This window comes from Equus przewalskii, chromosome 9 (assembly GCF_037783145.1).
Source record: "Equus przewalskii isolate Varuska chromosome 9, EquPr2, whole genome shotgun sequence".
In the NCBI taxonomy this organism is placed as follows: Eukaryota; Metazoa; Chordata; class Mammalia; order Perissodactyla; family Equidae; genus Equus; species Equus przewalskii.
Window position 1 is genome coordinate 3723868 of NC_091839.1, and position 12409 is coordinate 3736276.

Here is a 12409-nt window from a genome sequence, read left to right on the forward strand (position 1 = left end):
TCAGGATGCAAAGTGTAAGGAACCCAGAGCTAATGTTAATTTATTACTGACAGCTGTATATATAATAATATATCATGTCCTTTAATCTTACATTCCTTCTGACTTACATCAAGCAATCTTTTCATTCATTAATAAAATCAAGCCTTGCCATTATTCTTAATGATGAAGTCCCATTTTGAACCCAGAGGACTCCTATAATTAAACTCCATACTTCCATATACCAGACATCTGAAGCTCAAAATAAAAGGATAAATTGAACTGCTGGTTTTACAGGCAGGATGAAAACGTCAGAAGGATGGAGCCCACCTGCTTGCAGTCCCACTGGAGCTAAAGAGAAGGTCAGGGAAAATGTTTGTGTTTACCTTCTCAGCTTACACTACCACATCCTTTTTTTTCCCTCTTTGAGCCCCCCTGCCTCCTCTCGCTCTTCCACATTCTTTCCTTTTTGGAGGCAGTATATCCAAAGCATATTTTTTAAAGGTCATGATTAAAATTACAACTAAAAGAAATACAGGTTAACATGTCTCCTCTGATTTTCTATGCTGTGCCAAAGACGTATGTGATTAATCCCTTTGAAAGAAATCGAAACTAATCTTATTACACAAAAGACAAAGTGTCCTTCCTAAGTATCATGGCTGGGAACAAGCTGGTCTTCTCGAGTTTCACCTAGCTCAGTGTCTCACTCAGTTTACAACCAGCCATCACCTTGGCAACTTCCTCACTGTGCTGTCTTCCTCCCTGAGAGTTTCCGAAATTTAAACAGTGCTCTGGTTTAAACTGTCAAGCACGCACCTTGTATTATCAGAGTCCCTGGTCACTTTAGGAGATACTTTAGAAGATACAGACCCTGATACTTGTAGGAGAAGCAAGACCTTTCACCTCATCAACTAATGAATGATCCCAAAGTGGAATAATGAGATGCGTGGAGATAGGGATGCAGTTATCTGGGTCATCTCTCATCTGGAGACAGTCAGGTTCCATCAGGTAGGCGCTAGATAACCGAGTAAGCAAGTTTTCTATCTATAACACTAAATCTTACTATGATTGGTTAATTAAATCGTGGTGAATAACATTCCATGGCAAGTGGAAGGCGCTTAGAAGAGTTTCAGTGAGATATCCACAAGTTCAATGGAACTACATCTGGATGTCTTTGCCTTCCTCTGACTTAAAAATGTTCACTGTAATTTTCTGGAGAGCTCTTGTGTATGAAAGAGAAATACTGAGGTTTTGCTCCCCTAGCTTTTTGACATTGCCTTGGTTTTTCTATTGTATTTTGTATCTTATACATTCTCTGTCTTCAGGAATGAAGGTCCTAATTCTTTCATTAACATTCCTATCTGCCCGTAATGGTTTCTTTCTATTGGTTCTGCCTCTTTCAGTAACTTTGGTGTACAGAGAGGGAGTATCAGTCAGTCAGTCAGCAGTGGCTATGTCACGCACGCTGCAGTAACAAACAGCTCCAAAACCTGTGTGACTTCCTCACCCTACATATCCATCATGAGTCAGCTGGGGGCTCAGCTCCTCATTGTCACTCTAAAATGTAGGCTGACAGGGTGGCCACCATTTCAAACATTGCCAGTCATCAAGCCAGCGAGGAAAGAGGGCTCTGGCGAGAACTACACTGGGAACTAAATGCGCCAGGCTGGAGGGGCAGCCCTCACACCCATACACAATTCACTAGCCAACACCAGTCACAGGCCACACCTCCAAGCCAGGCAGAGGGCCGAAGTTCCATCTAACCTTGTGCTAGAAATAGCTGGTGAATACCAGAAAAGACGACCACAGGAACTTCAGACAAAGATACACTGACCTTCTTTCATTGGTTTTAGAACTCCTTTATTTTCCCTAGATTATAGCTTCTCCACTTTCAGATTCATGGACATTACAGGTAAGACATTTCTAAAGAAAAGCCTCTCTTCAGATCCAAACAAGGATTGCTTGTGTCGGCAGCTCAAGGAAAGGAAAGAAATTTGCACATTAATTGTTTGTTCTTTCTCCCTGTCATGTATTTCTGGTTTGCCTTGATTTTTTTCCTTCCACCCTTCCATGCTAGTCTCCTGTTCAACTTCTTTTATTGAACAAAATTCCTCAACCCTTTATTTTTCCTTCTCCTTAGCTATTTGGTCCAATTGGCAAAGGATTCTGTGGAATGGCAGAATTCTAACTTTACTGGTTTCCCAACCACCAAATTCAGGTGATTTTGTATCTTGAGATACAGTAAGGGGAATGACTGACCTGTCTGAACAGCAACTTTACGTTTTTTGCTGCAACTTTCCCCCACTTAATAATTGAGAGCCCAGCCTGCTACAAAGGCCTCTAAATATAGCCGGAATTGCTGAGAGGTATCTCAATGAACAGGTCCAGTCCTTACTGTGACCAGAATCTTCAGTTTTACTCCTTTCCTACTGTTGGTGGCCTATCTACTGGGTCTAGACCCAAGCACCCTGCTGTGTAGTTCCTAATACACTAAAACTGTCCAGCACTCTTGGTCAAGTTAGGTGAAATGCTTCACTCCCTTTGGATTTTATTCTGTTAGCAGGGGAACCAAAACAGGCTGCTTATAATCCTATGTGTATGTCATGAAACAGATCCAAATGACAAACACTATGGTGCCCTCAGAAGACTGAGGTTGTGTTACCCACACAGGTAGTTACCAGCTGCCAAGTCAGGCCCCACCATCCCTAGGAGGAGTTCTTTCCCTGAAAACTCTCAGTCTCCCAAACAAATAGATTTCCCAGGGCCAGCTCTGCCCCTCGCCAGACACATCTGAAGTCCAGCCATGAATCCAGCAAGGACTTCTAAATTTTAGCCAAGAACAACGCAAAAAGGGTAGCCCAACCAAAGCAGTAACAAATTCTGAAGCACAGGGCTGAAAAGAAGGCCAGTGGCCATTGTTGAAAGCCAATTCGGGAGGGGATGGAGTGATGAAGCAGATTTGGGCGACGTGGGGAGACTGCAAGTGATCATACTCTGACTTCGACCCCAGACGACCACCGAGAGGCCACCGCGCAGGCCTTGAGAGCCCGCCAACCACGCCCGAACCCCGCCCAGGACGGGCCACTGCCGTCAGCCGCCAGGTTACCTCGTCCGGGCCAGCCTCGCCCCGGAGCCCCGGGATGCCCGTGGGCGGGGCCTGAGCCTCGCCCCGCCCCCGCCGCCCGCCACTCGGGTCACCTGACCTGCCCGTGGCTCACGTGATCCGTGCCCGGCGCCGCCATTTTGGAGCTCCGGATGAGGAGGGGAAAAGCGGGGGAAAAGAGGGAAAAGAGCCGGGAGAGAGGTGGGCGAGGACGAGGGCGAGGGCACGGCCAGGCGCCCGGCCGGCCCACGGAGGCTCGCGGACGCAGCAGCCGCCGCCCGACCGCAGGTACCGCGCCCCGGGGCCGCCCCTCCGCCCGCCCGCAGCGCCGCCGCCGGCCATGTGCGCCCTCCCTCGGGCCTCTGCCGGCGCCCGCCCGGAGCTCGCCACACGCCGCAAGTTCCGTGTCCCGCTTCGGTCCTCGCTGCCGCCCACGGCAAGGCTCGCGGAGCCCCCGGCCTTGCCCACCGCCCGGGGAGGGGGAAGCCCCGCGCCGCGCGTCCTGTCACCAGCGCGGTCCGCGGGCAGGCCCGCCGAGGCGTTGCCCCCTTGCCCTCTGCAGAGGGGAAGCCGCCCGGGCCCGTCGGGATGGAGCCGAGAACGGCGTCCTCACCGCCTCTCTCGATTACTTTTTCTCGACCCCCACCGCCCCCGTCCTCGAGCCACACTGCTTCGTGTAGAAAAAGCGAGTACAGAAAAGCAGCCCCAGCCCCCTGCACCTATTGCGAACCTCTGAGATGAAATGAGCTCCCCCGAGATCCCCGAGCTCACTGGGAAAAGCTCCTACTTCTTAAGACCTGGGGGCATGGGAGTGAATGGTTTGTGTGGAAGGCCTGGATGATTAATTCGGCCGAGGCCACCATCCCAGCCTGGAGGCGATCTTTTTCGTTAGTGCAGTGGGGTGTAATTTGCTATCAGTGTGCATCTCTCTTATCAGGCAATTACTGGATTTATCACCTTGAGTTTGTGCTTTCTCCGGTCCTCCGCTCTGACCCAGTGTATGGGTTGCGATATTGATTACAAGAGAAAGCTTGGCCCTTCATTCCTTTACCTCACTAACTCGTTTAAAATTAACTTCGGAGGACCAAAGACATGCTCTCCACCCTGGCAGTGAACTATTTACTTAACCGTAATCGATAAGATAGTTGCATTCTAGGTGAAATGAATAAGCGGTCTTTGATCTAAAAGATTCATTCTGGCTAGTGAAAGAAACAGTAGCAAAGAAATGTAGCACCAGGGCGGGAAACTGCATTAAAAGATGTATAGGTCAGTCTGCTGTGTCCTATCTTTTCATGCTGCCATTCAGCCTCCTGTGCTTGTAGAACTGTTTGAAGTTTGCAGAATCATCCCTTAGATTGTATTTTTGGTTAAGATTAAGATAACAATATACTATTTATTGTTCCTTATTCGTTAGAAAGTGGTATCAATAAAACCAGTAGTATTTTTAGTCCTTTCGATAAAGTCTGAGCTAAAACAAAGTACACCATTATTGGGAGAAGTTTCCAGAGCTTTACTTTCTGACTTGCACAAAATCCTGAAGTCTACTTGTTAGATAAGTTATATAAATTTGCCTCACGTAAGTGGGTTACATGAACATTCCTCTGAATTTCTTTTTCACATAGATTATCAGGAAATTTTTCACTGCCAAAAAAAAAAAACCATTACTTTGTTTAACCAAGAAAGAGAAATGTTTGATACTGTATACTTTCATTCTTGGCCACAGCTGGATTTTGAAGATTGATCCAAGGGACTGTATTAATTTCAGGAATTGATTTGAAAGACACTGGCTCTGCCACTTAACAGCCATGTAACCTTGGGTAAGTCACTTAAATTGCACTGAGTGTTTCCTTATTTGTAGAATTGTGTAACACCCACCTAGCCTGTCCCAAAAAGTTATGAGGATCAAACACACTAACGTGTTTGATACAGCCTGACTGTAGGGGGCTGTTATTCTTTTCGGTGTTGTTACTTTATACATTTTTGTTCTCACTGAGAAATAAGAGGAAAATAAGAGGAAGGATGGATTTAGAATCATGCCTAGATTCCAATGCTTCAGCCAGTTATTACTTTATATCAGTGAGCCTCAGATTCCTCATGTGCAAAAAAAGAGGTTAATATCACCAGGAATTATGTGAGTAATACACTAAATCTTCACGCTGCTCCCTGGACTATGAGACCTCAAGGGCAAGGATTTCCTCTCACTCATTTTCATAGTCTCCAGCACTGTTTGGGCACACAGTGTGTCCGGCACATTGTTGGTGCTCAATAAATGTTAAATCTGAATATTGCTTAACATTAGTTAGACCTTATGTCTTAACTGCAGCTGCCAAATTAGAATATTCTCTCAGGCTAGATGCCAGCTAAGAAATTTTAGACTATGAAATTCATATACTTGTGATATTTATACTCAGTTATTTTTCTTAGTGGTAATTAAGAATTACATTAAGCTAAGGAGATTTTAATTCAAATAAATTATGGCTGATATTAGTAAGATAAATCTATAAATAATATGTAAGTAGTTGCCAGGTGATTTTTTATATACGGTTTATAATTCAGGAACATGAAAGTTCATCCAGCACCACACTCTTATTTTACATCTGAGGAATCTAAAAGCCACAGAAACAGTGACTTGCCTAAGGTCACACAGCTAACTGAGGGCATTCTAGGAGAGGGACCCATGAGCTTATGTCCCATGTCGTCTTTTGGCTGGAGTAAAATAAATGTTTATATTTTAGAATTACGATAATTTAGAAGAATGGGGAATTGGCCATTACTTCTATAGCACAATTTTTTTCTAGTTTGGAAAGAACAAATCCTTAGTCTGAAAGAAAAGGTTCTTTATACCATATTGAACTGTCTTTGTATATACACAGAAAATTACAGCCTTTCTCCAGGCCCACACGAATTGTTCAAGTTGATTTTACTTAGGATAATCATACTGCTATAACTGGAAGAAACTAATTAGATATACAAATAAACCAAATAGCAAATTATAGGAAACTAAAGACAACTGAAATAATTTGACTCTTTTCTTGGGAAAGACATTAATTGTAAGCTTTTGTCTGTGGAATGCTGTTGTCTTAGAAAAATTTGAGATGCACTGGAAAAGGCTGTAAAACTTTTCTGGTTTGGGATACAACTTTTATTTATTTATTTGTAACAATTCAATATATTTGGTCTAATGTTGTTATGTCTAAAGATTCCAAACAAGAAACCCTGTTTTGTGATACCTCTTGTCTTTCCTCTTCCTTGTAAACCTTACTATTGAGCCGTATTGATCTTTTCACTAACCCTTGGATAGCATGCCTATTCTTGCTTCTGAAAGTATAATAATTATGGCTACTTTCCTTGTTAGTCTTACCATTGTGTCAACAGAATTCCAAGAAAGCCAATAGCACACCCTAATTAGGATAATTCAAGGAGGATGTATTTACAGAGATACTCCTAATAAAGGTGTAGGGCATGTATATGTGGAGCTAGCAGGATCGGGAGAAGGGAGAGGTCCCAGAACCACGAGAGTCTGGTAGAGCAGCCTGCCTGGGGAGAATGGCTTTCTTCTGAGGAACGTGGCCAATTTGAGGTGACCTGGAGGGATGAAACTGGGGAAATGAATCTCCTGATCTCACTCTCCTGCCTCCCTCTGGTCTCCTGTCATGGCTTCCCATTGGCGCAACTCAACCAGAAACCACAGGGTTTTGGAGCCTGATGCTATATTCCCTCCTGGGACAGAGAGTAGAGTGCAGAAGAGGAGACAGTGACTCTAGAGGGAGAAATGGCTGACATCTGGTGTGCTCATCTTTTGGAATACAGTGTACATCTTACTTCTTCCAGAAGCCTTTGCTTACCTTCCTAGACCAAAAGGAGCTCTTAGTCTTTGTTAGGATTTTGTCACTGACTGCTGCCTTCTGACTGTTTTACCTTATGTACTATTGCATTGTTTAAAAGCTGTTAATTCTTTTTAACTTCCAAATATATTTATCTTATCCACTCAGCTCAGTTTTAAACCATGAGTACTGTGAATTTAAAATTTTTTCGATTCTTCCTGGTACTTTGCTTGGTACCCTGCACAGAATTTTTTCTGTAACTTTTTGTTAAGAAAAATTTTGAACATTTACACCAGTAGAAATAATAGTATCATGAACTCCTAGGTACTCATCACTCAACTTCAGCTACAAAATTTGCCATTCTTACTTTATCCCTACCCTCTCCACCCACCCAATGTAAAGTTGCATTTCCATTGAACTCTTGGAGGCCATGGATAGCATGCAGATTATTGTAATCCATGTTGTCATCATTATTGAGCCACTGGGATTGTATTTGTACTCCTTATTTTTGTCCCTTTTATTCAAATAAATTTTCCTTCACTTGACATGCAATCCCATATATATGTACATCAGTGGCCAAAGTGAAACTTTTGTGAAAATTTGAAGAGTTGGCCACGAGGTCAACTTTACTTCCTGTGTATACTTTACTATGAACTGTTTATCTAACATTTTTAAGAGACTTTGTTTTAATGAGACTTAACTTGTACATTGATTTGCCACATGGACTCAAACTGGTTTTTCAGGTGTTTCTTGATGTATTTTATGTTGTCATATCTGTTTTATGGCTTCCATTTCTGTACTTATCCCCAAATGTCTGCAGCCTCTAAAATGAGATACTTACATAAATGTTCAGGGAAAATTGGAGCATCTGCTGCAAATTTCCATTAGCTCTTAATGCCTGAGCAGGCACAGCTTTAAAAATCTGAATGTTTTGTCAGATTCTTTTGTATTAGTCTTTTGCTTGAGATAAAATGAACTCCTCCCCTTCTTCCTTCCACTTTCTTTTTAAGGTACACAGTGAAATATCCACAGGGAGCAATTTGCACGGCTCTGTCTCCCCCCTATTGTATCATTAAGTAGAAGAAGGATAATCTGAGTCACCTTTGTAACCCTGTGGGTGTGCAGAGTCTGCTGAGGAAATATTCACTTGTTAACCTCCAGATTATCAATCAGCCTACATGGATGTCCTGTTTCCTGGGGAAGGAGGCCATAGATCTATAGTAGAGCACCGAATCTTGTGCAAGAAACTGAATGTGCAGGGACTCCTATCATTAACTATTACTTAACTAATTTGCGTTTAACAATTGAACTGAAAGAAAGCCTTAAGTGAATGACCCTAAAAGGAAATCAGTAGTCACAGGAAGAGCCACAGCTCCCCTTGGCCTAAAGATGTGGAATTCTCAGGCAATAAGGTGACTTAGGAAGTCACAAAGGATTTTTCTAAGGAAACAAAGTGTTCCCCCACTGGTCCCCTCTTTTAGTGACTTAAGGTTGAATGTAGAGATTTAAAAACACTTTTGTTCATCCTACTTAAGAAAGATTGAAGGAACTAGTCTTTTGAGCGGTAATGCCCTTAGATTGTTAAGGGGAGAGAGTGGCTAAAGGACCACTGGGCTTTGGGAGCTGGGATAGCTGTCATTTGTTGTAATGACTGTGGAAGGCGTGCCCTGCCATGAGTGTGGTCAGAAGTGGAAAAGAGAAAGAAGCTGATCACGTAGGGCACGGTGTTAGGAAGGAGGGAAGAAGTAGTCCTAAGGAAGCCGAGAGTAAAATGTTGGCCTTTTTGCCTGATGTGGACCTAGATCTAGAAAGGTAGTGTGCCAGGAAGAGTAGAAATAAGAGAGGAAAAGCTATAACTGCTGCCGAGAGTTGATCTGGGGAACTGGCGCTGAGGCAGGTCAGAGCACTGGGGGGGTCTGGGAGGAGTTTAGGTGTGATCTTGGCAGGGGCTCCAGGAACCCGATATGTCGATTCAGTCCCCTGGGGGAAGAGGAGCCATGATTTACCTCCTGAAATAAGAATTCAGAGCCTCTGACTGAGATTTAAGAATAGTATGGGCTATGGTCTATAGCTAGTGCCACGAAAAATTTGCTGGCATTTATTGAATGTTGTGAGTAAGATCCCAGAATGCACCTAAAATGTGGAAAAACAAAACTTGTTGCTGGAAAAAAGCCTACACTTAAAAATCTGATCCAAGTCAACAAATTAATCTCACTTTAAGCCAAAGGAAATGTTTGAAATGAAAGTACTGCCAGGAGATAGAGTAATCAAGTTTGAGACTGAAAGATATTGGGAGTCCTTTATGTTTAGTGACTTCCTTGGCCATAACACACTGCCGGAACCTGCAGATAACCCTTCTAAGGACTCTGTCCATATTGAGACTGGAAACACAACTAGGATATCAATTTTTTCCTTTTCTGATACCCCTTTCCCTTTCAGAAAAAAAAATATGTATGTGTGTGTGAGTAATAATTGACCACTAATATGACCTCTGGAAAAAACCACAGCATAGTTTGTGGTTTATCTCCAGGAAGATAAAGGAAGTGAGAGAAGGAACTGGATCGTTGCTTTTATGTAGTTTCGTTTGCATAGTACTACTCAAAGTTCACTGTGCCCTTACAATAGGTTACGTGACTATATTTTCACAAGTCCAAAGATTTGGGGAGAAAAAACCCTGAAATTTATGATTTTAATAATAAAACTACAATTACATTTGGTGTAAGAAATTGCCTCCCAAGAATTGTGTGAGTCATGTATTGGCTTTACAGATGGTATTTCATAGTAACTTGAGGTGGTTTCACATGCCCTGGGAATGGCCATCTTCCTTCAATCAAGGAACAAGAGTCATTTGTTTTGGCATTGTGCAAAAAAAGGGGAGTATTGATTGGGTCTAGCTAGATGTCTAGGGCAAAGAAAGTGAAGGAAGAAGGAGATGCAGGTTGTTAAAGTCGTTTCCAAAGAAAGAAATGAAGGATAGAAAGATCTGTATCATCAGTCTTGATAGGAGATACCATTCCCAAGAGAAATTCTGAACAATTTAGGTCTCTATGGGAGAAGCAAGATATATTGATATGGAGTTCCCAGGTTAGAAAATACTAAGATTGGTTTATATTTCCTGAATTATATACCTGTGTAACCTGGTATTTCTTTCTGTTGTATATTATCCTTTTTAGATATGGAAGAAAGCAGCACTGTTGCCATGTTGGTGCCAGATATTGGAGAACAGGAGGCTATACTGACTGCTGAAACTGTCATCAGTTCATCACTGGAAATTGATGAACAAAGAAAAGCTAAAACAGATCCATTAATCCATGTTATCCAGAAGTTAAGCAAGATAGTGGAGCATGAAAAGTCACAAAAATGTCTTTTAATTGGGAAAAAACGCTCACGTTCAAGTGCTGCAATGCACTCTCTTGAAAACCAAGAACTTTGTGAGATTCCAGCTAAAGTAACCCGGTCGTCTGCTGCTGATATTAGAAGGGCTGAGATGTCGCAAATACATTTTACCCCTGACTCTCTTGCCCAGAATGATGGGAAGGCTATGTCTTACCAGTGTAGCCTTTGTAAGTTTCTGTCATCATCTTTTTCTGTGTTAAAAGATCATATCAAGCAGCATGGTCAGCAGAATGAAGTGATATTAATGTGCTCAGAGTGCCATATTACATCTAAAAGCCAAGAGGAACTTGAAGCTCACGTGGTAAATGACCATGAAAACAATGCCAGCAGTCACACTCAACCCAAAGCCCAACAGTGCGTAAGCCCCGCCAACTCCTTGTGTCAGAGAACCACGGAGAGAAATAATGACAGCACTCCTGACGTCCCAGTAAGTCTGGACAAGCCACAAGCTCATAATGCCCAAACTGTGTCCATGACAGAAGTGGGTAGGAGGAAATGGTATGCATATGAACAGTATGGCATGTATCGATGCTTGTTTTGTAGTTATACTTGTGGCCAGCAGAGAATGTTGAAAACACATGCTTGGAAACATGCTGGGGAGGTTGACTGCTCCTATCCAATTTTTGAAAATGAAAATGAGCCCCTGGGCTTGCTGGATTCTTCAGTGGCTGCCGCACCTGGAGGGGTTGATGCAGTAGTCATTGCTATTGGAGACAATGAACTGAGTATCCACAACGGGCCATCAGTGCAAGTGCAGATTTGCAGCTCAGAACCGTTATCATCCTCGTCTCCTTTAGAACAGAGTGCAGAAGGGGGAGTTCATCTAAGTCAGTCAGTTACCCTTGACACTAATGAGGAAGAAATGCTGGAGGTGATTTCTGATGTGGAGGAGAATCTGATTGCTGATAGCCTACTTTCCTCAGCACAGAAAATCATCAGCAGTAGCCCAAATAAAAAAGGTCATGTCAACGTGATAGTGGAGCGTTTGCCAAATGCTGAAGAAACTCTTTCACAGAAGCATTTCCTCATGAATGCTGAAATTGAAGAAGGGAAGAACCTGAGCCCCACAGAAGCCCAGCTTGGGTGTGAAGGAAGAGATGAAGTTTATCGTGCTGATAAATGTACTGTTGATATTGGGGGGCTGATCATAGGCTGGAGCAATCCAGAGAAGAAAGACAGTGAGTTAATAAGTAAAGGACTGGCTCCTGACGAGAATGCCCCACCAGGCCGAAGAAGGACAAATTCTGAGTCTCTTAGACTGCACTCATTAGCTGCAGAAGCCCTGGTTACGATGCCTATAAGGGCTGCAGAACTAACAAGAGCCAACCTTGGGCACTATGGGAATATAAACCTTTTAGATCCAAATACTGGACAAAGGCAAGTAGATAGTACATTGGCAGCATATTCTAAAATTATGTCACCACTTAAAAACTCTTCAGATGGCTTGACTAGTTTTAACCAAAGCAGCTCTACCTTGGTTGCGCTCCCAGACGGCAGGCAGGAATTGTCAGATGGGCAAGTAAAGACAGGCATCAGCATGTCTTTGCTCACTGTAATTGAAAAGTTGAGGGAAAGGACAGACCAAAATGCTTCAGATGATGACATTTTGAAAGAGTTACAGGATAATGCCCAATGCCAACCCATCAGCGATCCAGGTTTGTCAGGAAGCAGTGTAGTGGAGTACATCCCTCATGCTGATCGGCCCTACCGCTGCCGCTTGTGTCACTACGCAAGTGGGAACAAGGGCTACATCAAACAGCACTTGCGAGTCCATCGACAGAGGCAGCCGTATCAGTGTCCTATCTGTGAGCACATAGCTGACAACAGCAAAGACTTGGAGACCCACATGATCAACCACTGTAAAACAAGAATATACCAGTGCAAGCAGTGCGAAGAATCTTTTCATTATAAGGTGAGCCCTGGGGCTTGAAATCAATCAGAGAACCTTAGGATTTGAGAGCAAGGAGGGAACTTTGTAGACATAGTCCAACCACCTCATTTTATAGATAAGGAAACTGAGGCCCAGAAAAGTACGGTAATTTGCCCAGGGGATCCCAACTAATTAGTATGAAGGTTGGGACGGAAATCTAGGTCATAAGAATTTCTGGTG

The 12409-nt window shown here is 43.2% G+C and overlaps 1 protein-coding gene across 24 annotated transcripts in view; it reads left to right on the forward strand.

Moving 5' to 3' along the window:
* The first annotated feature begins 3040 nt into the window (after positions 1-3040).
* Positions 3041-12409, forward strand: part of ZNF507 (zinc finger protein 507) — a 49949-nt gene continuing 40580 nt past the window's right edge. For 14 of the 24 annotated variants that reach the window (XR_011543709.1, XR_011543700.1, XR_011543703.1 and 11 more), the window contains exons 1-3: positions 3041-3367; positions 4803-4896; positions 10077-12211. Coding sequence is in view for 3 of the 24 variants with exons in the window: in XM_070632525.1 (XP_070488626.1) it covers positions 10079-12211 (2133 nt within the window). In the remaining 21 variants the exon portion in view is untranslated. Of the gene's footprint in view, positions 3368-4701; positions 4897-10076; positions 12212-12409 lie in introns of all 24 variants that reach the window. The other 10 variants (XR_011543691.1, XR_011543694.1, XR_011543695.1 and 7 more) reach the window with 4 other exon arrangements.